The following is a 25,446-nucleotide window of genomic DNA, read 5'->3' as shown; positions in this document are numbered from 1 at the left end:
ACTCTTCGCTATGCTCATGGAGAGTAGATAATGAAGTCTTCAACGCAGAGGGGCCACCATGATATTGGCCATCGGCAATAGAGCAACACGTATGATACTGTAGTAAACACTGGTACTGTATAGGTAAGGCAGCGATGGAAGTTGTGGTTCGGTACTAGTAGTAGTATGTACCCTCTACTACTAGTAGTAACAGCTTATCAGCTTATCTCCAGGCGGCGACGCGAGGGGCGTAAAGGCGCGTGAAACAACTGCGGGGTCTTAAGAGTCCTCCAGATTTGTCTGCCTTGTCCTCAACTGAACGACATCTATTGATCAATTCATGCCGTGGTGCTGCCTGCTCTGCATTCTGTCCATATCCCCCAGCTCTGCTGTGAATTTCTTACAAAGCTGCCTTTTGTCGCAGTAGCAGGCAGTCTCTCCTGGTGGGTTGACGCTCATCGTGCTTCACCCTTACGAGGCAGTGACATCGTGCAAATCCATGGTCAGCCTTCCTACACTGGCATGTCCTGAACCACCGATCTGGGTCCCAAACCGGCTGGAAGTTGCAACACTGTTTTAACCTCATCCGCAGCCCCCAGAAAGGGACTTTTAGGTTGGTGCCCAACGCAGTAGGTCTTCTCAGAACTTCCTTGCTTCTCTACATCGACTGGGCGGCTCATCGTCAACACCGCGCCCGCACTGCGTTGATGACTGTTACCTTACAACCATGGCTGACAAACCAGACTACAAGGGCAAGGACGAAGCTCAAGCCAGCATCACACCTGCACCTGCTGCTAACGAACGGCTCGACCTCGAGTACCCTCAGATCCCCCTCCATCTTTCACTTGAATCTCTGCTGGTTCATTCCTCCTCTTCCTCGCTTTCGATCTCTAATCCTAACATGTCGCTCCTTGAAGCGAACGCACCTGCTCTCGGCGACAGTTGGGCGTCTCTCACCGATGTCGAATCCTCGAATGAAGAAGATTTACGCTCGGAGATAACTGATGTCGGCTCTCTGCTGGATGTCCACACCTCGGATGATGTCCGCAGCATTACCGAAGAAGCAAATGTTGAGGAATCCACAAATGATGGCGGGCCTCTTCGGGGAGAGCCATGTGGAGAACTACCCTCCGAAGGAAATACACTCTCAGGATCGTCAGTCGTCGATGTCCACCGAGCCAACGGCGTCGGAGCAGGTTCTGAAGATGCCATGTCCCTCAATGCCGTAAGCCGCCATATTCTCGTCCGACCTCTCACAGAACCTGAAAATCAAAAATTGCGCCAATCATTCTCTGATGGCCTTTCGGACAAGTACTTGAGTATTATACACATGCCGTTGCTAACAACCGGACTGGGCCTGGACGCTCTCAATTACTTCAAAGTGCTCCTCTTAGGTCGACATGTAGAGCAGTTCAAGCCCGAGATTCAGAGAAAACTCGGCGATTCTCTGGTCTCGCAAAGAGACACAAATGCTGATACACGCCCAACCTCTCTGTCCAGGTTTCATCTCGTCCCGAGTTGCTTTGGGCCTGGCTCAGAACCAGAATTCGCCGATCTCGTCGCCATTGACAAGCAGATTGATTTTGAATGCTATGATGTTGTCGAGGCAGGAAGCTCTACTGTGCCATTATCTCTGAAGAATAGTCAGTCAGGTACAGAGGTGACCTCCGAATGGAATGGCCGTGGGTTCGCTGTGTCCACACCTCGCTGGATCCCGCCTGACATTGCGATTATCTGTGTACACATTGACGGCAACAACAATCTGGACAGAGACAGCCGCAATATGATTACATTCGCAGACCGGCACGGCATTCCCACCATTCTCATTCGTATGGACCGAGGATGGCAGGGCTACTATGGCCATGCGTTGACAACGAACCAGCTGTACGAGACCATCGAAAGTGACGGTGCGCTAACATCACTGGGAGCTCGGAAGCTAATGTCAAAATTTCCTGTTGATATGGCAGCTTTCTTGAACCTTGAACCTATTCTACTCAACAAACACGTGGCGTACCTCGTATCCTCATCGACAGCTTCTGGGTCTGACGACTCTTTCCTGTACAGCCTACAGGGCACGACCACCAGAAAGCCATCACGCTATTGGAGTCGACCTCAGGCCGTCCATGGCTCTCCACTGAGAAATATCCTTATCGTTCTTTGGGTTATTGGCGTTTATGCCTTTCTCTGCGCTCAGCTGTGGCCTCTGGCAACAGAAAGTCTGTCAAGTAAATCAGTCAACAAAACAATGGCATCTGAAACTTTGCTTTCTTCCCACACTCACATGCCCAGTCAGACATCCGAAGACGTCCATATCGGTGCTGGAAACCCACAGCCGACTGACCCCGCACCTGCCATCTATTCCACCAAATCACCGGTCCAAGTGCGTGACGATGCCATGCATTTCCAGGTTGCGGTCGTTTCCAACGGCAAGCTAATGGTCAACTTGCCCAAGGTGGCTTTGCGTCGCAAGAAGCGCTCTCCCCTGGCCGTTGTGCTGACCAAGGCAAACCGTATCCTTCCCACTGAGATCCACGAACTCTTCGACGGCGTGGTCAGTGTCCAGTTCGCGCCAGATGAGGCTTATGGAGACATTGAGGTCAACTTGACCATGATCAGACCGCCCTTGAGTGAGCTTCTGACCGTATCACTCGGAGCATCACCTGCCCGTGGCCGGAAGGCCTTTGGTTCTGTCGTGCAGGCATTCAACAGCACTCTAAGACAGGCAATGTCTCTCATTCCAACTTATCTACCCAGCGTTGAATTCAATTCTCCTCTTTCGAACCGTACTCGGGACCTCCAAAGCATACAAAGAGATCTGAAGCAGAGCATCAAGACACTCTGGACAAAGTCGAAGGATTCAGCCCAGAGTCGGGTTACAGTGGCCTGGGCAACATTCTTGAATAACACAACGAGTTCTTATTCTGGCCTGAAATGGATGAAAGGAGCTACCGCCGAGCAGGGGGCCAAAATTGTGAGGCAAGCTACAGGGGAGATCTACAATGCTCAGGCGATATTGCGGAAGCTGCTCAACTCTTTCCAAGCGTCTCAACTACCAGTGGATCTCAACTCTGATGCGGTTACGAAGAAATTGAGTGCTGCACAAACCAAAGCCCGGCACATTGTGTTTAATGCTGCTAAGAAGCTACAATCGCGTAGGGGCAGCCGATAAGCGGATGTGGAATTCAAAGTCGAGCATACGGGGAAAGGTGTTATCGGGCGGCTTAAACTTCAACCGGTGGGAAACCCGGGAATATGACTTATTACTATGACAGCTTTATGGCGTTGGCTAAGACGAATGGAAGACGGGTTTCTGGGCTAACGAGTCAATCTGGCTACGTTTGCTGAGCTGATATGAAGGCCGAGGCCTACCTCTGATGATGGAGTATCAACCAGATAATTAGCCGAGTAATGAAGATTGAGATGGTAAAGGGATGATGACCACTGCTCGGAATTACCTTTGGATATCGAAAGTGCCGGTCATAACATCGTAGACAGTCAATGTACAATGTTGTAGTGTACAATGTATCTAGGCTTGAGCTTGGTAGGAGGGACTTGGAGCGTGGTGCAGCCTTGCGCAGCCTCGCGTTGGTGTTCTATTTCAGGGGCACAATTTTAGTGCAGGGCAACGAGATGCACGCCAGTCCCGATCAAGATAAGCGGAGTCACGTGGTGGGGTGTGGCCAGTGGCTGCGCCTTTCAAGTTGCACGTAACACGGTAACTGCGGTTGCGGTACCTGGGCCCAGAAAAACATGGAACGTCCGCTCAGCCTGCAAGTGCCATTGCAGTGAATCTGTTTCACCACCCTCTCAACACCACTACACCACGAAACCATTCATTCGCTTCTTTCCTGTCGTCTCTCGCTATACCACACTCGTTCCGCCATCCGCCGAGTTCTTGCGTTGTCGCTCTTTTGCACTTACAACAGACACGGCGACTGCATCAGATACTGCGTTCCGACCCCATCCTTCCCGCGCCCCTTGCGGACGCCGTGAACCGCAGGCGGCTGGCAGCCCATAGCAACCACCGAGACTCTCTTTCGCCGACTTACCCTTCCTCTCAATCAATTCTGTCTGTCCTAGGAGCGGCCTTCCCAAGGCAGAAGTAGCCCAATATGGGCTTCGGCAATTTCGACTGGATCTGCGAGCGATCTGCTCTGCCGTTATGCTATGTGCTGGGCAATCCCACCGAGTTCACCTCAGCACATAATCCAGTCCTCCTTCCAGCATGCTCGGCCCGGTCGATCGAACTGGCAAACACCATCATCTTTCAAGCGGCCACGGACTTCGCCCACATTGCCGCTCTGGGCATGACAGCCATCATGATCTTCCATGTCCGGTCCAAGTTTACGGCTGTTGGACGAAAAGAGATCTTGACCTTCTTCTACATCTACACACTCTTGACCATCATCAGCCTGGTGCTCGACGCCGGTGTGATACATGCCACAAATACCACCGCATATCCCTGGTTCGTGGCGGTTCAGAACGGCCTTGCCAGTGCGCTGTGCACCAGCCTGTTGATCAATGGGTTCGTGGGATTTCAGCTCTATGAAGATGGCACAACGCTTTCCGTCTGGCTTCTGCGGCTCTGCAGTCTGGTCATGTTCATCATCAGCTTTGCTGTCAGCCTGCTCACCTTCAAGGGTTGGGCCGGTCTATCGCCAACCAACACCACAGGGCTGTTCGTCGTCCTGTACATCATCAACGCTGTTTTCCTGGCGATCTATTTTGTCATGCAAGTCATGCTGGTTCTTAATACCCTCCAAGACAGGTGGCCGTTGGGCGATCTTGCGTTTGCTGCATTTTTCTTCGTCATTGGCCAAGTTATCCTGTACGTGTTTGGGAAACAAATTTGCGAAGGAGCCAACCATTATCTGGATTCCTTGTTCTTCGCCACGGTCTGCAACCTACTGGCGGTGATGATGATTTACAAAGTAAGTAATGGTTCTAGAGCAGCTTGCCTTTACTCACTTTTTCGACTTATGCTGACATTTCTGGCCAGTACTGGGACAGTATCACGAAGGAAGATCTCGAGTTCAGCGTTGGCACCAAACAGGGTCACTGGGACGTCAAAGAACCTCTGATGGAGCCTAGCGAGGATTACCGAACCAGTATCTATGGAGGCCTGGGTGGTGGCCGAGAGAGCGTATACGACATGCATGGCATGGACTACCAGTCTCAATCTGCAGCGCTCCGAGCCCCCAGTCGAGATCGAGCTTCCATGTACGGCAACCTACCTGAGGGTAGGCAGAGTTACGGGGACATCAGGCGGCACACGGGAACCTTCGAGGATTATGAGCCTCAAGCGTCCAGGCAGAGGAGCCGCGAGAAGGATTATGGTTATTGACAGGGCGCAAGCAAATGACGGATACATTTTGGGTTTGGCGAAACATGGACGGCTGAGTGGCGCGGGATTGGCGGGAGACAGTGTGCTTTGTTCCTGCCCACAGGCCGCTGGCTTTACGGTTGTGTTGGTGAGGACCGTCTTACAATGGTAATTTGCTGGGTTGTGTGCTCATCTACAGGATGCCGAGGTGAGACCAGCGGCGTGAAATCTGAGCGTTAGCGTAGCATTGATATTCCACAATTTATAGGATATAGCGCACTGTGTTCAGTAGCGATATGAGCAAGATCGCGTTAGGGAAATCCATTTTGCTGACCGCGAACTATTATAATTTTGGAGGCTGGACCTGTAATAGATACAAAGTAATCGTCACCTATCGTTACCCTCTTTGAATACCCAGTCTGACAAAACGTGCTGCCACTGTTCAAAGAACCGTGTCGCCCACTGTCGATTTACCGTGCAAATCATCATCATACACAGCGTTATATAGACCATCACCGTGGCAGTCCACTCACTCATCACTCGTCATACTATTGTACACTTTGGAAACATGTTATATCGTCGCTCTCTACTCCCTCCACGGGACCTTTTCAGCCACCGAATCCCCTCTCCCACGACATTCCATGACGAGAAATCTCAGTTTGTCTCTGCGGAGGCTTAATCCTTGTGGTGTTCCCGTCACTTCCGAGTCCGTGACAATCAAGGATCTCGTACGTGGAACTGGAACTCGTCGCCTCGATCGAGGTAGACGACCTTGTCGTCAAGGCCGGCCTGGGACATTTCGGTCTTGAAGTCTTCTAGCGGGGAGAGGAAGACGTCGTAGTCGCTGGGTTTTGTAGTTGGTTAGTTACAATACCAATAGATGAATTTGGGAGAGGAAGGTAGGCAGGTTTTGTTTGGTATCTCTTTCTCATTGATCACTGCTCGAGCAGGGAAGGGGGCGGGGGGAACGACAAATTGAAAGAAGTTGTGCAAGGAAATCAAAGCAACTTAAACTTACTCGTAGTGTATGGGCACCGTGACATCAGGTCTTACCAGCTTGACCAGCTGGACACCCTGTTTGGCGTCCATGGTGACCATGATCAAGGGCATATGGGGCCCTGGAATGGTGGTGCCGCCGAGATGGATGAGCATCAGATCGATCGGCTTGCCCGCGTGGGTGTACAGTTCGGGAATCCGCTCCAGATCCTTGACGTACAGCGTGTCTCCCGAGATGTAGATGCGGTAACCGCAGTGGAAGGAAGATTGCTGGTTCGAGTCCTTGTCGGGAGAAGGAGAGGATAGGTCGTACCCGAGTTCCAGCATCCATCCGTTGGTCGGGGGCACGGCGCCCAGGATGTCGTTGGCTTTGGCCAGAAGACCGTCCCCGACGTGTTTGCCAGGCATGCCGGTGATGTGTATGCGAGGGCGGCGATGGCTGCTCGTCGAAACGGAACTCCCACCGCTCAAGGTCGTGACATTCTGAGCAATGTTGACGAACATGTGCTCCCAGGCATCCACGGCGTGCACCGCCGTGAACGACTCGCCCTCGCCCTTGGAGGTCAAATGCGCGTGCGCGTGGGGCGTGGTGATGATGGGAAGGTCCCGACGCAGCGACGCCTCGACTTCCTGGTCGAAGTGGTCCGCATGGTAATGGGACAGCAGGACGAGATCAACCGGCGGGAGGTCGTGTAAGTCCACTGCCGGGTTGGTTTGCCGTGTGCCTGTCACCCCGGGGCCCAGATGGACGTGATCCCCGGCATGGAGGAAGTTCGGGTCCGTCATTAGGCGAATCCCTTGCCATTCGAGGATCGTGGTCGCCGTGCCCACAAAGAACAGTTTGGCATTGTTGTCGCCGTGCGCCGCCTGCCTTGGATGTGCTTTGCTCGACTTGGCCGGTGGGAGATGTTCCTTTACCGTCGTCGGCGATGATAGCCCATCTCGCGTCGGAGGCTGCGGGCGGGAAGGGTCAATGGTGATACTGGGCTTTGCTGCCATGGTCAAGTATGGGGTTGAGATACTGCCAGTGGACGTTGACGTGTCACACTCAACCAGAGCGCATTGTGGACGAGGGCGCTTTTGGTCGTCCACAGGATTGTCGTTAGGCTGTGGTCGTATTGCTGGGTCAGGTTTCAGGACGGTGCCATTGTGTGGTGTTTATTTCCGCTTGAAGTTGTTCAACGCATCGAGCGATTCGGAGAGAGATGCAAATGACGCCTGCATGACGACATACGAAGGAAATGCTCCTCAGGCTTAACTTGCACTGCAGTGCCTGTACCGCTCTGGAACTGACTTCCGGGACTGTGACAGTCTGCTTCTACTAGTAATAGTAGTGGTACTTATTAGCAGCGGCGGCGGCCGTAGTCGCTGTAGTGGTGGCAGCTTACTTGTATCCCGTAAAATATGCAGATGTGTCGTGTGTGGGTATCGGACCGTATCATGATGGGTCTACGAGCGTCCTTACCTAGACATGGCCATGTTCTGTGGGTTTGGCATTACAAGCGTTGCTGACATTGCATGACAACAAAGCAGAGCGACCGTGCTGCCTCTGAACCAACTCGACTTCTTAGCCTCCTTTGTTTGGCCGGGCAGTGTGGGGGTGAACATCTGACGGTGGACGAGTCAAGGTGTATACCCGTTCTAGCTTTCACGCCTCCATCGTTGACAATCTTGGTCCATACACCTGAGCATCATGGTCAGACGCGCGAGCTCCCTTACCCGTGCCCAAGGGGCGCTTGCTGCGTTGAGACAAAATAGCACAACAATAAATAACAAGATTGCCCGTTGGCTACCTACCTTGACTTGGGCGATGAACCTGCGATTCAATTATCGGCTTGCAAAGCCAACAGCAGGCAATTCAATTGTAATTCAGAGACTTGTGCGCCTTTGAGCTCGGTGCTGTGTAGCCGAAGCAACACCAACTGGGCACTCTTAGGCACCCGGCTGCCACTTCTGAAGCTTCGTCAAGACTCACACTGTCTGCAGAATCCCGGAAGGTAGAAGTGTGCACACGCTGATCAGGTGTCTACCGGCGAAGTAATGATCATGGAACGAAGTAATAGTGGTGCGATGAGCAAAATGAAGAGAGTCGGATAAGCAGGTTGAAAGTGTCCGACATCAAAGATTGGAACACGGAGGCGTATGCTGCAGAAGTCAATCAAGGCTGCGAGGCCAGCAGTAACGCAGACGCGCCATCTTGAAGTGATGAGTGAGTAGTTGTGTCGTTCGAAGGCCCCTATTGAATGTAAATGCTGCTGGTGTAATGCTCCCGCGTTGGATGCATCTCGTTGTGGTAAAGGCGGCTATGGAGAGCTTCAAGCGGTAAGATGCGATAGAACAACCAGAAACGTAGCGCAGGGAACCATCAAGTCATGGTGGTTGCAAAGTTGGAATGCATGCGGTTTGCTGCAGTCTTGCAAGAGGAGAATCTGTCCACGGCAGAGCGGGAACAGCGAGCACACACTGGATCAGCAGCTGACAGTTCAGCATTCCCACTATAGCTCATAACAGAGAACCAACGCATCACGAGTTAGGGAGCAATGCTGGGTGTTCGTATCTGATTGATGGCTTCCGGGTGCAATATGGCGGGTGAACCATTACTGAGTCCAACCTCCTTTCCTGGTAGACTCGGATTCCAAGACATGGTTTAGGCCCAATGTCGAACTGTCGGGACCGATGTACGGTATCGAGCTGCATTTTCAACATACCGTACTGATCGACACTCATTCAGTGGAAGGGAGGGACCGTCACATTGCAGCGACTGGAGTGCTGCCAACCGCAGACACGTCTGCTTTGTTAAGTTCGGATCCCTTGTACACGTCCGGCTTCTGGCCATTTCAAGTTTGACGTGATTTCATGTCTAAAAGGCTTCCACCCACGTCGAACTCAGGCGCCACGTTCAAGTTGTACTGTATGACCAGCAGGACGTGAACAAGGGCAGAAACAGGAGGCGCACGCTGACATGTGCATCAAGGATGCCTGAGAAGTCCTCAAATCAAATAAGACGGCATGCGAGGTGGCCATGGACCGATCTGCCGCTGAGGCTTTGGACTCCGGCAACAATCGCTCTCAACCGTACTTCGGATGCGAGAAACCTGGTTGCCAACCTACAGGAGATACTCTGGCATACATACCTGCTGCACACAACCCCCTTGCCAAATGACCTCCACTTGCACCCCGTGATCACGGACTAGCACACGGTCATGGGGGCCATGGAACTCGACTGGAGATTACCAGGCGGTAGGAGGACTTGTAATCAGCGAATTTGAAGCCCTGCTGACACAGCGCCCGGTGCAGCCGGCAAGGATAGGCATAGATTTTGTTCCAGTCGTCAGTCAGGTAATAATCCTTGACCGGTCAACGAGTGCTCCGTTGCCTCCTTGTCATTATCCGTGAAAGGCGAGAAACGAATCACAGGTGTAGCATTGCATATTTCGTCATTGGCTGGACAGGGCAGGGAATCTCCTTTGCCAGTTGGCTGGCGGGACAGTAGAAGACAGATACTACTACCCGACCGCCGACGCAACAACTCTCGACCTGTCGCAGCCCAGCACATGATAATACAGGATGCGCATTTCGAGGGCGTTTGATGCAAAGGTGAGGTATCCGAGAGTGAAACCTGGCTTGTGACTCCGAGTTATTAGCACCTCGTTTGGCGTGAACTGATGACAGGGTGTTAAAGGCCTCGAGGATCCGCCTTCTCGTATCAATCAATAATATCCCCTTTAGCCTCACGTCCTTGGGCTGAGATTCTGAAATCTCAGGGACCCTACCTGCAGTCAAGCGAGGAGATGCTGAGACATGTGGAATCTCCCCTACGACGTGTGATGTTGCTTGCCAACAGGCATCGGCTAGGCTGACTTGAAAGACGCGGGTTGTGACTGTATCTCTAGCCGTGAATTGGTGCTCATCTGCTGCATATCCTGGGGGTCATGCAGCACCAACCACCCCTGGCTGCTGCGGGTTTTGCTGAGACCGAGTTGAACGAGCATGGCGACTCTGGAATATTTCCGTGCTGCGGCCATAAAGTAGAAAGGAGGCTGACCTTGCCGTGGAGACTGCCCCGACAGCTGTCCTTCGGTGGCTGGATCAATGTTGTCTACGTAAGTAATTGGGTGTGATCCAGAAGAGCGACCACTTCCTACATACCTACTGACGCCTCGTACGCCGCACATTGGCCGGGTCACGAAAACCTGACAGAGGTGTCAAGGCTCACCATTTGGGCCGCCACACTGGGTTGGTAGGGTCTGTCAATGTTTGGAAACCCGCGGCCCAGATGCAAAGCTTCCATGGCTCGCTTCTGGGCTCGCTTCAGTGGCACTGGTCAGTTAGTCATAAGGCAGGAGGATGCCATCAGCTGCCTTGCACCATTATTGGCGCTACAGGGTTATACTATCAGCACCGGAAAATTCGACTTCTATGGTGAACCTTAAACCCACGGAGACTGGATGCACCGTTACGAGCACAGTTGTCGGGGGTTGTGTAGTGGTGGAACGAGATACGGATATTACGTTCGAAGAGCGGGCCCAAGATCAGCTTCAGGTGTTTAGAAACTTGAAGTGGACACTTTGATGCTTGCACAATGTTGTAGTAGCTGGAAGTGAGCACCTGATTAGAGATATCGAGGTCCCGCAGGTAAGGATGATACCTTGCTCGTGGCGCCAGTTTCTTGTGCCTGGCGGTGTGTCGGTACGGGTAGCGGATGGTTTGGTCGTTCGATCCGATCAAGAATGCTCTCAACATTTTGACCGGCTTCGAGTTCAAGTTGTCAAGGTCACGTCAGAGGTTGGCCCGACGGCAAGGTTGGACACTCTATAATCCTGGGTGCCTGGTGGCTATCCGGTGCAGTGATCCAAACTCTGTGTGTATGTAATTTCTCGACGTAAGATGTACATTGCAAAAAGTGTAAAGTCGATTGAGATTCGAAAGGATCTTGATTGCGATCCGGCATTCTCCTTCCGCACCTCCTCCTCTAGGTACCAATAATGCACAGCCGTGTACTTCCGGGAAATACCTAAAAGTACTAGTCGACCTGGAATGGCTTGATGATGGACGGTGTCATGGTACGAGATTTGGAGTGGTCCTAGGGCCTTGGGTTGGACGGTCCACAACTCGACCACGCGCCTGGATAGAACGCACGACGGACTCCATTTTATTTGGTGCAAGAAAGTTGCGGTAGGCTTTGACGCACTTGTCAATCGCACGAGCATTTTCCGTGATCTGCCTCTGAGTACACTTGTAGTCAGCATCCATTCAAATTTTTGAGCATGGTTGCCTCTTGCCATCCTCAGGTGTTCCCATGCAGCATGTTCCCTGGCCGCTGTGACGCCGTAGGATCAGCTCCCGCGGCTTCATCCACCACAATCCAATCATAAGTCGGCGGCAACGCTGCCTGGTCGTGTCACTATGGCCCGATCAGCGTGGCTAGCGATGAGTGACCGTGCCGCTTCTTGCTGAATGCCTAGACTCAGGGTTTGCGTTGCTTCCGGTGAAACCGTAATTGACCTGGCTGTGCTCCGGGCTCCTCTTGGGCCTCGTAAGCGAAGCGGGCAACCCACCATCAACTCGTCTCTGATGGTGACACCACTTGACGACAATAGCAACCGCGTACGAGTTCTAGACGGACAACAAACCAATCTATCACTGGCCGGCGACAGTCAAACGACGTGAAGTTCGCTTCAGGAAAAGTTAAGACCATAGCTTACGGCTGGAAAAGCTCCACTCACCTCAGCAGGCTTGGGACGTGGCCAGTCGTGACCACTATTATTATTACCTACTGCCGGTGTAGCAGTAGTAGTACCTAGCGTGTGTCGAGTTTCGCTGCCTCTGCAACGGAGAACTCTGTCCTAGGGCAGCGACTATCGGTGGGTGACCTTGTCAAAGATGGCGGGTAAAACGCCTGTGGGTGCAGCACTGAAAGTTAGGTCCCCGGTCTGCAACTGCAATGTGTTGCGGATAGGCGGGCAGTTGCTGGCCCATCAACGAGTAGCCAAGACGCTTTGAGCATGCCATGCAGTCTGAGATTCAGCCTACTGCCCAGGATTGAAGGTTGGCATGCGGCCTCCTTGATTCACGGCGCCGTAACATGCTTCAAGGTACTCCGTAGCTCTGCCTGGCAGGGACAGTAACCGTGCACTCCGTCAGCACTCGTCGGTTGTTCCCCCCACCGAGTGCACCACAGCGATACGATCGTCCACAGCGATACGATCGTATATCTGTAAATTCTATACACTCTTTATTCAACGCGTATATACACCACCAACAATGCCTACTAACGCTCAATTAATAGAGGAGAAGGTCCTTAACGCCTACGACGCGTATAATCGCGGCGATTATCCCAATATAAAGGCCGCCGCCGACGCATTCGCCGCCCCCGTTCAACGCGTACGCAGACGACTACGAGGTATACTAGGCGCTAGTATAAGAGGAGGATATAATAAGAGGCTCTCTAACGAGTAGAAGAGGGCTCTCTATACGCTTATAAAGCGCTACGACGAACTCGGCCTATCCCTAAGGCCTTCGATAATTACTTAAATGGCAAACCGAATACTATAACTCGCGTAGGACGTATACGATAACGACGATAGTTAATCCCGTATATCTTACGAATAGACGCGGCGCTTTCTTAATAGATACCCTAAGTTTATAGTTAAGAAGCGAAAGCCTATTAACGTTTATTAATAGTCTATAGAAACCGAGTACTACGCCTTAATCGTCGAGTACTTTTATCGCTTCTAGGCTATTAAAGAGTAATACGCTATTATCGACGACGATATATAGAATATAGACGAGATAGGCTTCTCTATTAGCGTTGGTAGAGCGTACTACGTTATTACTTAGCGTTAAAATAAGAATAAGCGTCTATATCTTCCTAATCTCGAAAATCGAGAGTATTATACGCTAATTAAGTCTATTAACGCCGTCGGCGACTTTATCGATCTATTCGTTATCCTTAAAGGCGATATAATTAGCGAGCGCTCTATAACCCTAAGCCTATCTAACGGATACGCGTTAGTCTCCTCTAAGTCGGGTTACTTAAACGACGCTATACTACTTAAGTAGATATATTATTTTAATAGGAGAATAAAAGAGCGTATAAAAGGGCGCTATAGGATATTAATAAGCGACGGCTTTAACTTTTATATCGAGTATAGCTTTATTAAATACTACTAGGACGAGAGAATTATACTCTTTTACTTACCGCCGTACTCGACGTATCTCCTATAACCTCTCGACGTCGTGGTATTCTAACCGTTAAAGCACTATTACGCGGAGTTGATAGATAGCGCTATACGGTACGGAGATCTTACGTTTTAGCGTTATAAGTTCTTAGAGGGTCTTTATACGATTCGTACGAAGGCGCTTTACTCGTTAACGATTCGCTCGTCGTTTAAGAAGATAGGGTTAGTGCCGTTTAATCCGAAGTAAGTACTCAATAGCCTTACTATCGAGAATAGCTCTAACGAGAGCGACGACGACGACGACGATCTATACGTTGATAGTACGCCGCGGAAGAGTATACGTACGCCAATATAATATTAGAGAACGTACGAGACGTAGGTCCGCAAATAGCTACGCTATTTAGTAAGTTTCGCCGCGCCGTAATGGAGCGTGCGTATATTAGCTAGGAGGCGCTTTACTAACTCGGCGAGACTAAGGCTGCTAAACGTGCGCGTACGTTACGAGAGAATCGACGTCGTTAACGTATCGAAATCTCCTTAATTGACGTTATATACGTCGAGACGGCACGTCGACGCCTTTAGGCTCGTAACGACGCTAAGATATTGGACTATTATAAGAGGCGCCGACTAGCAAAGAGACTACAAAAGCGACTCGTCGACGCGGCTCTCGATACAGCGTAAGAGGCAGAGCGACGTCGACGTACGCCAGAGGTAACTTAACGACGTCAAGATACGCTCGATAGGCTCGATATATAGGTTACTGCCTCTATAAGGCTATTATATCAAGAGTTGTGCGCCGAGGCAACGATAACGAGGTCTTTATAGGATACTATATACTCGCGTATATAAGTTGCTATAGTACTATACTATCGCTATATAACGTCGATATACGTTCTTAACCGATATTATATCGACGGCAGTTGTTATATATTTAGCACTTTTATATTCTAAGTCGACTACGTACGGTAACTTTAAGAGTACGTTAACCACGATCTCTCGGATGGCAGGTTTTTATATTCGATACGATTATAGTACTAATTTACTAGGCTTAGCTATCGCTTATATTATAAAACCATCGTTGTGGCGGCTATAAACAGAATATATCCTAACCGCGTGCAGAAAAACGATCGTATCGCTGTGGTGCACTCGGTGGGGGGAACAACCGACGAGTGCTGACGGAGTGCACGGTTACCTGCAATATGGTAAGAGGCCGCAGTAGGGGGAGCTTACTCGTAGTGCCTGCAATGTCTCCCAGAGCTAGTACGGACGCCTGCCCAGCTGCTGCCAGTAGCGTCCCTCCTGGACTGTTAGCGGCAGTTACGCGTACTCCTGCAGTGTCTGCTTGTACCTCAGGCTAATATTCATGCCTCCAACTTCGGAGTCGGAGTTTCGTGCGCCACCCAGCGGGAAGCTCGAGACGCAGGTCACTACTAGCTTCGCTTCAAGACATGAAAAGTTGGACATCATTATTTGCCTGGACTCACCTGCCCGACGCTGCAGAACTTTTTAACATGCCACTGACACGCTGAAATAGTACTGTAGTACTGCAACGGCAGTAATGGTAAGCGCTCCAAAAGGTTGTGCAATGCTTTTCTCTCTCCGTTTTCCAATGCCCTCCAGGATTTCATATGGTGCACAGTAAAATCCAGCAGTCGCCCCAGCACTGCGGATTAATAGTAGACGATGACAATGATGATGTCTGGTCTCGCTCTGCAGCTGGCATCGATGCACCAACACTCATTTGTCCAACATAACTTTGATGATTTGATGATCGCCAATTGGCGAATACCCACCCCGGTACAAGGTAGGCAATAATGAATCGTGACACTGTATATGCTCTTCGACAGGTACCGAGCTCTCCACCAGCATCCCGAATGCTAATAACTAGGAGCGACTTGGCTCTGTGGGGAGGCCAGAGCGAGAGCCACAGGCAACAAGGCACTGTAGCAAGCCACAGTCGCCGGATAGTCAGCGCCCGGCCTACTACAGTACAGCACCAGTAATGTCCTTGTCTCAGGCTATCCAGCGTAGGTAGGGGAGACACAGGCGCCGCGCTCCTACTGCTGTACACGTAGTCGACTCGCATTCCGTGGCGAGACACGGCGACCGAAGGGCAGTATTGATTATGAATTCATCGGCGCAGTCAGGCTGGAGACATTCGGTGCAAGCTGATATTTTCGCCAATAATAATCATATCTCAGCCCCAGTCCTGCTATCCATTTTGAGCGACCGGCCCATCGCTCCAAGGTGTAAGCCAAAAACACTGGCGGATTGTTGGCCTCCTTGCAGGTCAGAAATTCAAGTCCCAGGACAGTGACGATCCCAGTGTGCCGGTGCTCTTCAAGTTCAGCTTGCGCCCCATGTCTAAATAAAACACACGGACAGCAGAATCGGCAAGGGATGGAGATATGCTCCGCGCCAGGCCGTGCGTTGCTCAGGCCGCAAAAGTCTCGCTCCCCATCGAGCCCATCACGCAGTAGTCGTGACCCCATCAAGTCAAGTAATTTTTAGCGCTGTGCTGTCGTCCGGACCGATGCCCACACAGTCTCGTACTGGCACTGCACGTCGCTTGGGTCACTTGAAGGGCAAAAACTGCAAAATTGCCCTCGATCCAGGAGTCCGCAGACCCAGTAGTTGCGTCCTGAGACTCCGTGCTAGTCCACTTCGGCGCTCTGCCTGGTTGGGTTTGCTGGTGTTGCTGCTGCATCCGCGGAGCACTGGCAGTGAGTGGTTCTTTTACCTTTAGGATCATTTCACTTCGACTCGTCTGGCATCTCAGGCTTACGAGGATCGCCAGTGGTGGCAGTGGCAGTGACATGGTTGTTTTGCTGTTGATGCCCTTGCGCCCCTGCTGCTACTACTACTCCTACCACAGCTACTACCGCAGCGCCTTTGTCACCCCTTGTCTGTGCTCTATGCTGCATTCCATTCTTGCATTGCAGCCTAGGCAACATTAGTCGCACTCTGGCTTTGACGCTGGTCAGTCGACTATTATTATGGGACGCCTCTCTGCAATGTGCGAGACACTGCGCCAACAGCGGAGGCGATGACCTGGATCTATCAGACTCAATCATCATCATCGTCGCCTTCTCCTCCTGATCCTCCTACTCCTGCGAAACCCACGGCCCATCCACTCCGAGCCTCCCACGCCAATCATGTCGCATCTCCTCGACCTTAGCAGCCTCTCGGTTTCCTCTTGTTGCCCCCCCTTCTCAGCCTCTATGCTTCCAACAAGCCCCAAGTCCGAGTCGAGTCAGTGTCAGTACGGAGTTACAATGTCGTAGTTGCACTGCCAATGCTAGTCGTGGTAACAGTAGTCGTCAAGTGCTCCAGACGACGATGGAAATAATAATGGCTCACCAGGATCCTGCAGCACTGCACACTGCATTTTGCTGGGCTAGTTGGAGTCGTCCAAGCACCACGTCGCCGCCAGTCCGCCACATCCTTGGTGTCTCCAGTTGCAAAACGCTAACCACCACCACTATCACCGCTACTAGTACTGGCCTGACCGTCACCACCACCCTCACCCGCCAATGCTCGACTAGCACCACTGGGTAATATGTCTCGATGATACGACGCCTGCCCGAGCTTGATGCGGTCGGTGCGCTGCCTATCCATCCACGGCCCATGAGACCATGGCGTCGCCTCGCCATACCCATATCCATACCTAGGTACCCATACACCGGGTTTCCATACCGCCCTCATCGCCGTCTGCTGCTGTCACCACTCGCTTCCACCCCGTTTTGACTCCGTTTCCCGTCCGTTCGTGTTCTTTTCTTTTTGCTTCCGACATCCATCGATCCTAGCAATCCTTTCTTTTCCACAACATCCCATCACCTTCCCCCTTCCGCCAGGCCGTCTTTAGTCCACTTTGGCAATCATTGCGCCAGTGTGTCTTTCAATCTTGTTGCTCCATTCTCGTCCCTGTTCGCCCCCTTGCCATCCATTATTGGTTCGTCCAAGTGTCTCCAGTCGTAGCTCGTCTTTTCTGCGCCCTGCCCGTCTCCCTTTGACTTCTCTCTTGTTGCGTCGGTCTCATCGGTCTCCTGCTCACTCGGGCTCATCAATGGGGCCCTGACATCAAAGGCCGAGCCTCGAACCGCCCTCCATCCAAGACAAGGCCGTGTGGGTGTTAATGAAATACAGGATCGGCCGTGGTTGCTCCAACTGTCTGGTGCAGCCACAGACTATCCGTTCGGCTGACTGCGTTCCTTTCTTGCTACTAGTTCTTCGCCACGCTCCATCGTGCTGCTCGTCATTATTATTTGTTCGTGCTTGCTTCAGAGGGCCTACGTTGATCCTGGCTTGGACCTTGCGGCGTACGTATCTCCCACAGTCACTGTCAGAAGGACGTTTGGAGGTGAAGCGCCTTTGTCCATCTCTGTCGGTTGCTCTGGGTCCCACCTTTTCGATACTTCCTTCATTCCAAACTCCCAATTCAGTCAAAAGCTCCAAAACATCCTGTATGGTATTCACTTCTTGAACACTTCTGTTCCAGTCCTATTATTGTCATGTTCTCTCGGGGTGCATACTATTGTCCCTCCTTTTCTTTCGTTGCCAGTGGTGAAGGCAGGCGAAGCTCCATCTTTGTGTCGTCACCGAACCCTCCAAGCCTTCCACCATTCAACCAACCTTCAACGTCTGAGAATCCTCCGAAAGACCACTCTATTTTCCTTTAATCCGTGTCCGAACGACCTTCGAGCCCATGTCTTCCTTAGCAGCCATCCACCGCAGCGTTGAAAGCCTGGACTGGTCGAAGCCGCATTCAAAAGCATCCTACGACAATTGGACTGCATATGGGCCCGAATCTAAGAGGTGGAACAGCAGCAACTCTTACTTCACCAGTGGCTTGCCCACTCCTCCAGGGTCCAAGGCCATGCCGGGACTGATCTTAAACAACGCCTATAACAACGACTTCAGCGGTGAAGGGTACCGGCAGCAAGAAGCCTTGCTCCAAGACAGACCTGACACGAGCCAGCAGCACAGACAGTCGTCGACAGCCACAAATGGCATGAACTACAGTTTAGTGCCCTTGTCCTCAAATAATGTTCTTGGCCCCAACAGCCAGCGAGGAACTGGTCAGGATAAGGGTGATGCTATTGCACCACATCTTCAAATACCAGAGTCTGTGAACAAGAGCAAGGGCAGTTTGGCAGAATTCACCGCGGAGATTACATGTTTGTTCTGGTTTGAGACGGCCAGCACTCTACAATATGCGGAGGACTTGCCGGTTGACGCTCCCGTAGACAGGGGACTGTCGCCTGATGCCGTCCCGACCATTGGATTTCGCAAGTGGGTGACCACGATCATCAGCACCACCCAGGTGGGAAGAAATGTGATCTTGCTTGCCTTGATGTTCATCTACCGGCTCAAGCGCTTCAATCCAGCCGTTAGTGGCAAGCGTGGGAGCGAGTTTCGCCTCCTGACTATTGCTCTGATGTTGGGCAACAAATTTCTGGACGACAACACTTACACCAACAAGACGTGGGCCGAGGTGTCCGGGATCTCTGTCAACGAAATCCACGTTATGGAGGTGGAGTTCTTGAGCAATATGAGATACGACCTCTATGCTTCGGCGGAGGAATGGAGTGAGTGGAAGGCCAAACTAGGGAGGTTAGGCGCCTTCTATAACAAGGCTTCCCGAATGCCCCCTACAGAAAGCAGTCCAGGTCCTGCCCCGGTTACACCAACCTCGCAGAAATTCGTCTACAAACTGCCGTCCCCGCCGTCCACTCATCACAGTGTCAGTCCCTACACCTCCTCAGCGTCTCTGAATGGCCAATATCCCAGGCTACCACATCCGGTACCTACCACCACCTCCGCCTCCAGCTCTCCTCTATACCCTCAACAGCACACATCAACCATTCCGCAGCAAGGGCGCAAAAGAATTCTGGACACGTCTGCCGACCTCCCATCCGCCAAGCGAGCCCACTACTCTACTGGGCAGCCTACGGTACCCTCGAGCCGAGCTCCAAATTTTCTAAATCCTGCACCTTATCCGTGCGATGTCAATATCGGCATGTCACCCCACAACGCCAACTTGATGGCTTCTGCACCAGCTTCTGGTGCGTTGGACGTTCCGAGACTGGACCTCCCTAGAATGCAGAGCTCACAGGGCCGGGGTCCGGCTCAACTCGCTCCATTGTCGGTCCCGGCCAGCCGAGCAATGTCGAGTGTCTATCCGAATGCCACCACAGTCTACTCGCAGCCGGTTACGCCTGTGTCTGCAGTAACTCAAAACCTCTTCCAAAACCCCATACCGAGTCTTGGCGACGGCAGCCGCTCCTTGGGCACACATCCATCTGCTCAATCATCGCCGTCCGTCGGGTTCAACCCGGCGAATCCCACTCCTACGGGACTCTCACCTTCATATTTCTTGTCCAACCGGGCATCCCCTTACAGACCCGTTCGGAACGTCAACACGCTCCTCATACCTCCTCCCTCCGCCGCCCTTCAACTTCCTGTCCGACACATCCCTTCAGATCAGATTCATTATCAGCCGTTGAGTAAAGCTGCCACGGAACCACGCTCTGGTCCCGTACCATATATGCAGATTGACCCGTGGCAACACAGCAACATTTCTGCACCGTTTGGTCAGCAACAGTATGCACTGTGACGTGCAGCCATCGGGTGCGGGGGGCGTGGTTCTTTTCATTTTCTCAGCGATGTTTTCAGCATAGCGTGGAGGGTATCGTCTTGATGAGTCGAGAAAGCATTCATATTTGGCGACATGCATTTCCTGGCGTTTTGGGGATAAAGGGCAAAATGGCGAGGCTGAACGTCTTGCCGCAGACTGTACAGTGTAGATAGAACTAGACGAAGTGTTCGAGCTCGATCCATTGTTATCTGGAGTCTTGAGCGTCAAAAAGAGATTACTCTAGAACTTCAAATGCCACTGTCTTCATATACCTACTATTGTCAGATATGTTTGAGTTCCGCTTTTAGTATCCTACAGAGAAATCACGTGATGATGCTCGGCTTTCACGTGCCTACTAAGGAACGGACAGTGACCCAATCAGAACAGCGGAATGACGGAAGCGACAGATAAGCTTTATGATTGGTGCTACATCCAGACATGCCCGTGTCTTGCCATGTTACTGTACGTAGTTCAGTCCAACCTCACAGTCTCCATGTGGACGACCGTCGCAAATGACACATAACCGTTGCCGCAGACGATGAGGCATCGGTGTGACCTTCGCAGCCACAAGGATGCGGAAAACCTTGCTTCTTGTCTTTATCCACGGCTTCAAGGTACGTGAGAGTTCACACCACTTCCAGTGAGTGGCTGGATATGCCAGTCAGATGCGACGGATCCTGCTCCCCTCCGTACCCCGTCGAGGAATCTAAGCGCTTCTGACATACGACCTCCAGGGCGGTGACGATACCTTTGGCTCGTTCCCGGAGCACCTGCGGACTCTTCTCAGCCATGCGCTGCCCGACGTTGACGTTGTCAGCGTGACATATCCCAAGTTCGAGACTCGGGGTGACTTGAAAGACTGCGTGGCACGTTTTCGAGAATGGTACGTTATTTATACATCGTTGGTGAAGTATTCGCCCTCCAAGGCCCCTGCTGACAATGCAAACTGTGTAGGCTTCAGAACAAGGTGATCGACTTGGAGGTGGCTCGGTCGACGCCATCCCCGACCGTCGACCCTTCGGTGCATGTGATGTTACTTGGACATTCCATGGGCGGGATTGTCGCGGCAGAAACGTATCTCGTTCTGGCAAACGAACAACCGTTGCCAAACGTTGACCAGCGGCAGAATGCCACGAACTCCACTTCACACCCAACCAAATCTCAACACCGTGATTTTCTTCCCACCCACAGCTTCATGTTCCCACATATCCAAGGTGTCCTGGCTTTTGACACACCCTTCCTCGGACTGGCGCCGGGAATGGTGGCCCATGGATTGGAAGGAGGCCACAAGTTCGTTTCCAATGCCTTCAGCACGTACAACGAAGTGGCCTCGATGTTCGGCTGGGGCTCCAAGTCTGAACCCAATATCGCCACGTCAAGGGCGTCGAGCTCTAGGGCACTCCCGGCGCCAAGTTCCGCTACAGTGGACGCGGCAGCCGCTCCGCGATGGCAGTCGTGGGGCAAATACGCCATGTTTGCCGGGGCGGCCGGCGCGGTCGTTGCTGGCGGCGCAGCGGCGTTGTATTCCCATCGCGAGAAACTGAGCGCCGGATGGCAATGGGCATCCGACCATCTTTTGTTTGTGGGCGAGTTGTTTAAGCCGGAGTTTTTGCGCAAGAGGGTGGAAAACCTAGAACAGGGATTCAAGGAACGAGGCGGTGGATGTGCGAACCTCTACACCAATCTCGGCAAAGGCGCACGCGAAGGCTATGGGATCACGGCCTCCGTGGCTGGCAAGGAAAGGACGTTTTGCAATTTGCCTGTGTATATCGGCAAAGATGGCAAGCAGATGACACGCAACGATAAGACAGATGGAGAACGACGACCAGGTATGGAGTGGGTGAAAGCCGTCAATGAGAAAGCCGGCGATGAGACCGTGGCCCATGTGTCCATGTTTTCACCGCGGGACAATCCAGGCTACTATGCCCTGGGTGAGCGAGCCAAGGAGTTCCTTGCAGGCTGGGTTGATCAAGGATGGTATCGTGCCAGCAGCGGACCAACAGCCCTGGGTAAGGACCATGGGATCAACTATGGTGAAGTCGGTGATGGTTGGGAGAAACCGGACTATGATGCGGAAGATGTTCGAGCGAAAGAACGGGAACGAGACCGTCAGGACGATCGACCCACAACCGAAGCGGATATGGATGTTACTCTAACCCGGGAGTGGGATTCGGTTGAAATGAGAAGACGCAGTCTAGACGATCCCGATGATGATGACGAGGTCACAATGCGGGACGATGATCATGAGGATGAGGATCTTGAGGCCAGCGTCATTGTTGAGAAGGCCGCCAATGGAGACGTTGCGCTCCCAACGCCAAAAGGGGCCACTGGGCTATGAATACCACATTGGAGATTACTTTTTTCTCTGTTGCAACTTTCAGGGGCGTGAGTCAGGTCCATTCCTTTATTCCTTAAGGAGAATGGGTCGCAATGGTACACAAGAAGCACTGCGCCAAGAGAATGAGTGGACTGTGATATCGATATCAGGGCCTACTGGAAGAAGATGAAGCACGAAGGATCTGACCTGGAGTGCCGCACAGCCAAAGGGAAGTAGGGAAGATCACCTTCTCCACACTCTATCGGACGACCTCCCAAGAATTGGCCGAACCGGTCAGTCAACTTCGAAGAGACAGTCGAGTGGTTGAGGTTTTCCTGTAAGCGCCTCTTTTATCACCAAGGGAGCGAGGTCAGGTCCCATAGACGACTGACGTTCTTGCAGCTGCCCCGAGACATGAGGCCAAGGATAGCGCTTAGCGCTTTAAACTCGAGGGCGAATGACGCATGCCACAACATGACCACAGACACAAATTCGAACTAGGGAAGGACATGCTGGACGAGGAAGGGAAACCAAGGCACAGGAATGGTCCTGGAAGTTCAGCGTTGGTCCCTCCAACTGACTGTGGCATGGTAATATCCATATCGTTGATGTATTCAATCATCATTCAAGCTCGACCTTTATCGCAAGGACAAAGGAGCAAACGTGGATTTATGATCCCGAAATCTTTCAACCTGTCCCACTCTGCTCTTCACTGCCTCTCTTTTCAGGAATCCGCTGCTGCCCTTCTTCCACCATGCCCTCGCACCCCGTGAGTTTGCCCGCGGCGTTTTCGACCGTGCCGAGCAGCGTCGACTGCATCGGTTGGCCACTGCTGTTCGACTGCGCTTTGGCGTCTTTCATCTCCTGCACGGCTTCGGATTTGGTCTGTTGGCCCGTTTCGTAACCGAGGGCGGACGAGACGGCGCCTTGGACGTACTAGTATGGCTGGTTAGTTGAGTGATTTTGACTTGGGTAGTGATTGTGTCTGTTGTGTTGTTCGTTGTGGCTGGCTCGACTTACCTTGACGTGCCCTCCCACCATGGACGGTTCGTGGGAGTCGGACGATGAGGATTGGGATTGGGATTGATCGGACGACATTGTGTTGTATGGGGATGGGAGACGGGGCGGGTGTGTTTCTTTTTTCTCGTTTTTGGGTTTCAGTAGCCTGGGCACGGGTTTGTGTCTTCAGTGATTGCTTTAAATGAATGAAAGGGACGTTGCTTGTTGCTGGCAAACGGACACTGTACTCACCAGGTGTTTGTTGAGAAAATGCAATGATGTCATCGATTTCACGGCGTCGCCCTGCCCGTGCTCCGGCAGGGCATGTGACTCAGGTTTACAACTGGATTTCTTTATCCCGTGACCAAAGGCAAGACTGTGTAGCTGCCCTGAATGGACTTATGCTTCGACGGATTGAAGCTGTACGGTGAACCGGGAGTTTACATTCCCGCTCGTTGAATCTCCTCGGTATCTTGAACACAGTTGTTGGCGGGGCTCAAGCAATATAGGCTTGCGATCTTTGTGTTTATCGATGGTGCTTACAGTGCTTCAATCTGTAACTTGCGCAAAGGCAGGTTGCTGCGTGTTCCAGGACTACACTCTGCGAAATTTCCCACAGCAGTCGGGAAGGAGGATCGGGCTTATCGCTGCAGTGGTTTATAATTTTTATATTCATTATTACGGCAACATCGTGCTTATCTGTATTTAAATCTGGGATCGCTGCCGTCAATCTGTCCTTTCATTAACCACTGCAATCAATAATACTTTCGTTCGTGTCTTCAAAGCATTGGAAGTCGCTCGCATTTGACGACGGAGTTACGCCCGTCGGCCTCTCTACTCTTGGGCCATCATTGTGGTTGTTTATTTTCAACGATTTCCCTTTTGCCGGCCTAGACGCCCTCCAAGTTATTTGAGGTTTCTAGCACATCACAATGGGCATCGAGATCCGCCCCATCCAACCCGAGGACATCCCGTCTGTGGTGGAATGCATCCAGCTCGCATTCGCCGATGACCCGTACCATCAATGGGCATTCGACACACGACCGGGCCAGTTCAACAAAGAGCGCAATTTCGCCAGTCTCAAGGCGAAATGCGAATGGGGGATGCGCAACGCTCTGTTCTACGTGGCCAAGGACACGGAAGATGCCAACGGCCCGGTGTTGGGGGTGAGTATGTGGATGAAACCAAGGAGGGCGGATGAGAAGCAAACGTGGACCGAATGGCTGGACGACTACGTCTTGTGGATCAAACAAGGTTGGAATCTGGTCCGGTTCCGGGGCCGCGGAGGGCTCAACACGAAACGGTACTGGATCTGGAAGCGCGAGCAGGCCGTGGCACAGTCGGAAATCTGGACCGATCCCAACGGATATTATTTTTGCAACATTGTCACCGTGAGGCCCGGTCTTCAGGGTAGAGGAATCGGTCGGCAGTTGTTTGAGGTGGTGACGAAAATGGCCGATGAAGAAGGGAGAAGGTGTTATCTGGAAAGCTCAAAGGAGGTGCCCAACATTGCCATCTACGAAAAGATGGGGTTTAGGCTCGCGCGCAAAATGGTCTGTGAGGATGATGGTGATGTCTGTGACCTCTTTTGCATGGTCAGAGATCCTCAGCCGACCGACACAAAGCCTTAGTACGCAAAGAACGGTTGGTGGTTATTGGACATTGATACCTCACTGTCCGTGGACATCGAGGCAAGTGAGGTAACTGGCCTGCTGCTGGCAAGAAGTCGCCCGGGGTATCTGATCGTGTCTCCGTGTGAACGTCGCAACTGGCTTTTGGGACGACTGTGGCGTGTCGATGCGGCCTCGCTTCCTCCCATCCTTTCAGCTTTCATAGGAAGGTGACATACCTGAGGTGCTTGACGTGTCTATCGAGGCGTCGACGGATGCATGGGAGCTTGTTCCCAGACGGTACTCAGGTTCTCGCCGGATCTGTCTCGGAGAGATACAGAGAATGTGTTCCGGGCCGGGCGCTGCTGCGTCTTCATAAGGGATTTTGGCTCAGCATTGCGGGG

The 25,446-nt window shown here is 52.1% G+C and overlaps 7 protein-coding genes across 9 annotated transcripts; 5 read left to right on the top strand and 2 right to left on the bottom strand.

Moving 5' to 3' along the window:
• Positions 1 to 245: 245 nt before the first annotated feature.
• Positions 246 to 3,478, top strand: HMPREF1120_00838. 2 transcript variants are annotated; one of them, XM_009154842.1, is made up of 2 exons: positions 246 to 608; positions 731 to 3,478. In XM_009154842.1, the coding sequence occupies exon 2, from the start codon at positions 881 to 883 to the stop codon at positions 3,146 to 3,148; it is 2,268 nt and encodes a 755-aa protein (XP_009153090.1). In that variant the 5' UTR covers positions 246 to 608; positions 731 to 880; the 3' UTR covers positions 3,149 to 3,478. The 2 variants fall into 2 exon arrangements, with proteins under 2 accessions (XP_009153090.1, XP_009153089.1); XM_009154841.1 differs by having other exon boundaries at positions 723 to 3,478.
• Positions 3,479 to 3,701: 223 nt separating this feature from the next.
• On the top strand, positions 3,702 to 5,817 carry HMPREF1120_00837 (uncharacterized protein). Its single transcript, XM_009154840.1, has 2 exons — positions 3,702 to 4,910; positions 4,979 to 5,817. The coding sequence occupies exons 1-2, from the start codon at positions 4,092 to 4,094 to the stop codon at positions 5,321 to 5,323; spliced, it is 1,164 nt and encodes a 387-aa protein (XP_009153088.1). The 5' UTR covers positions 3,702 to 4,091; the 3' UTR covers positions 5,324 to 5,817.
• Positions 5,818 to 6,019: 202 nt separating this feature from the next.
• On the bottom strand, positions 6,020 to 7,297 carry HMPREF1120_00836 (uncharacterized protein; the record flags this gene model as incomplete). Its single annotated transcript, XM_009154839.1, has 2 exons — positions 6,020 to 6,146; positions 6,321 to 7,297. 2 exons carry the CDS (start codon positions 7,295 to 7,297, stop codon positions 6,020 to 6,022), a joined length of 1,104 nt encoding a protein of 367 aa, XP_009153087.1.
• An 8,845-nt stretch (positions 7,298 to 16,142) lies between these two features.
• Positions 16,143 to 20,391, top strand: HMPREF1120_00835 (uncharacterized protein). Its single transcript, XM_009154838.1, has one exon. It carries the CDS (start codon positions 18,185 to 18,187, stop codon positions 20,093 to 20,095), a length of 1,911 nt encoding a protein of 636 aa, XP_009153086.1. The 5' UTR covers positions 16,143 to 18,184; the 3' UTR covers positions 20,096 to 20,391.
• Positions 20,392 to 20,580: 189 nt separating this feature from the next.
• On the top strand, positions 20,581 to 23,720 carry HMPREF1120_00833. Of its 2 annotated transcripts, XM_009154836.1 has the most exons (4): positions 20,581 to 20,730; positions 20,851 to 20,999; positions 21,071 to 22,770; positions 22,836 to 23,720. In XM_009154836.1, exons 1-3 carry the CDS (start codon positions 20,689 to 20,691, stop codon positions 22,452 to 22,454), a joined length of 1,575 nt encoding a protein of 524 aa, XP_009153084.1. In that variant the 5' UTR covers positions 20,581 to 20,688; the 3' UTR covers positions 22,455 to 22,770; positions 22,836 to 23,720. The 2 variants fall into 2 exon arrangements, with proteins under 2 accessions (XP_009153084.1, XP_009153083.1); XM_009154835.1 differs by having other exon boundaries at positions 21,071 to 23,720.
• HMPREF1120_00834 (uncharacterized protein) lies at positions 23,121 to 23,531 on the bottom strand (the record flags this gene model as incomplete). The annotated part of the gene is made up of 2 exons (XM_009154837.1): positions 23,121 to 23,369; positions 23,454 to 23,531. 2 exons carry the CDS (start codon positions 23,529 to 23,531, stop codon positions 23,121 to 23,123), a joined length of 327 nt encoding a protein of 108 aa, XP_009153085.1.
• A 202-nt stretch (positions 23,721 to 23,922) lies between the features above and the next one.
• On the top strand, positions 23,923 to 25,446 carry HMPREF1120_00832 (uncharacterized protein). The gene has a single exon (XM_009154834.1). The coding sequence runs from the start codon at positions 24,365 to 24,367 to the stop codon at positions 25,061 to 25,063; it is 699 nt and encodes a 232-aa protein (XP_009153082.1). The 5' UTR covers positions 23,923 to 24,364; the 3' UTR covers positions 25,064 to 25,446.

This window comes from Exophiala dermatitidis, assembly GCF_000230625.1.
Source record: "Exophiala dermatitidis NIH/UT8656 unplaced genomic scaffold supercont1.1, whole genome shotgun sequence".
NCBI lineage: Eukaryota > Fungi > Ascomycota > Eurotiomycetes > Chaetothyriales > Herpotrichiellaceae > Exophiala > Exophiala dermatitidis.
This window is presented reverse-complemented; position numbering and strand designations above follow the sequence as displayed.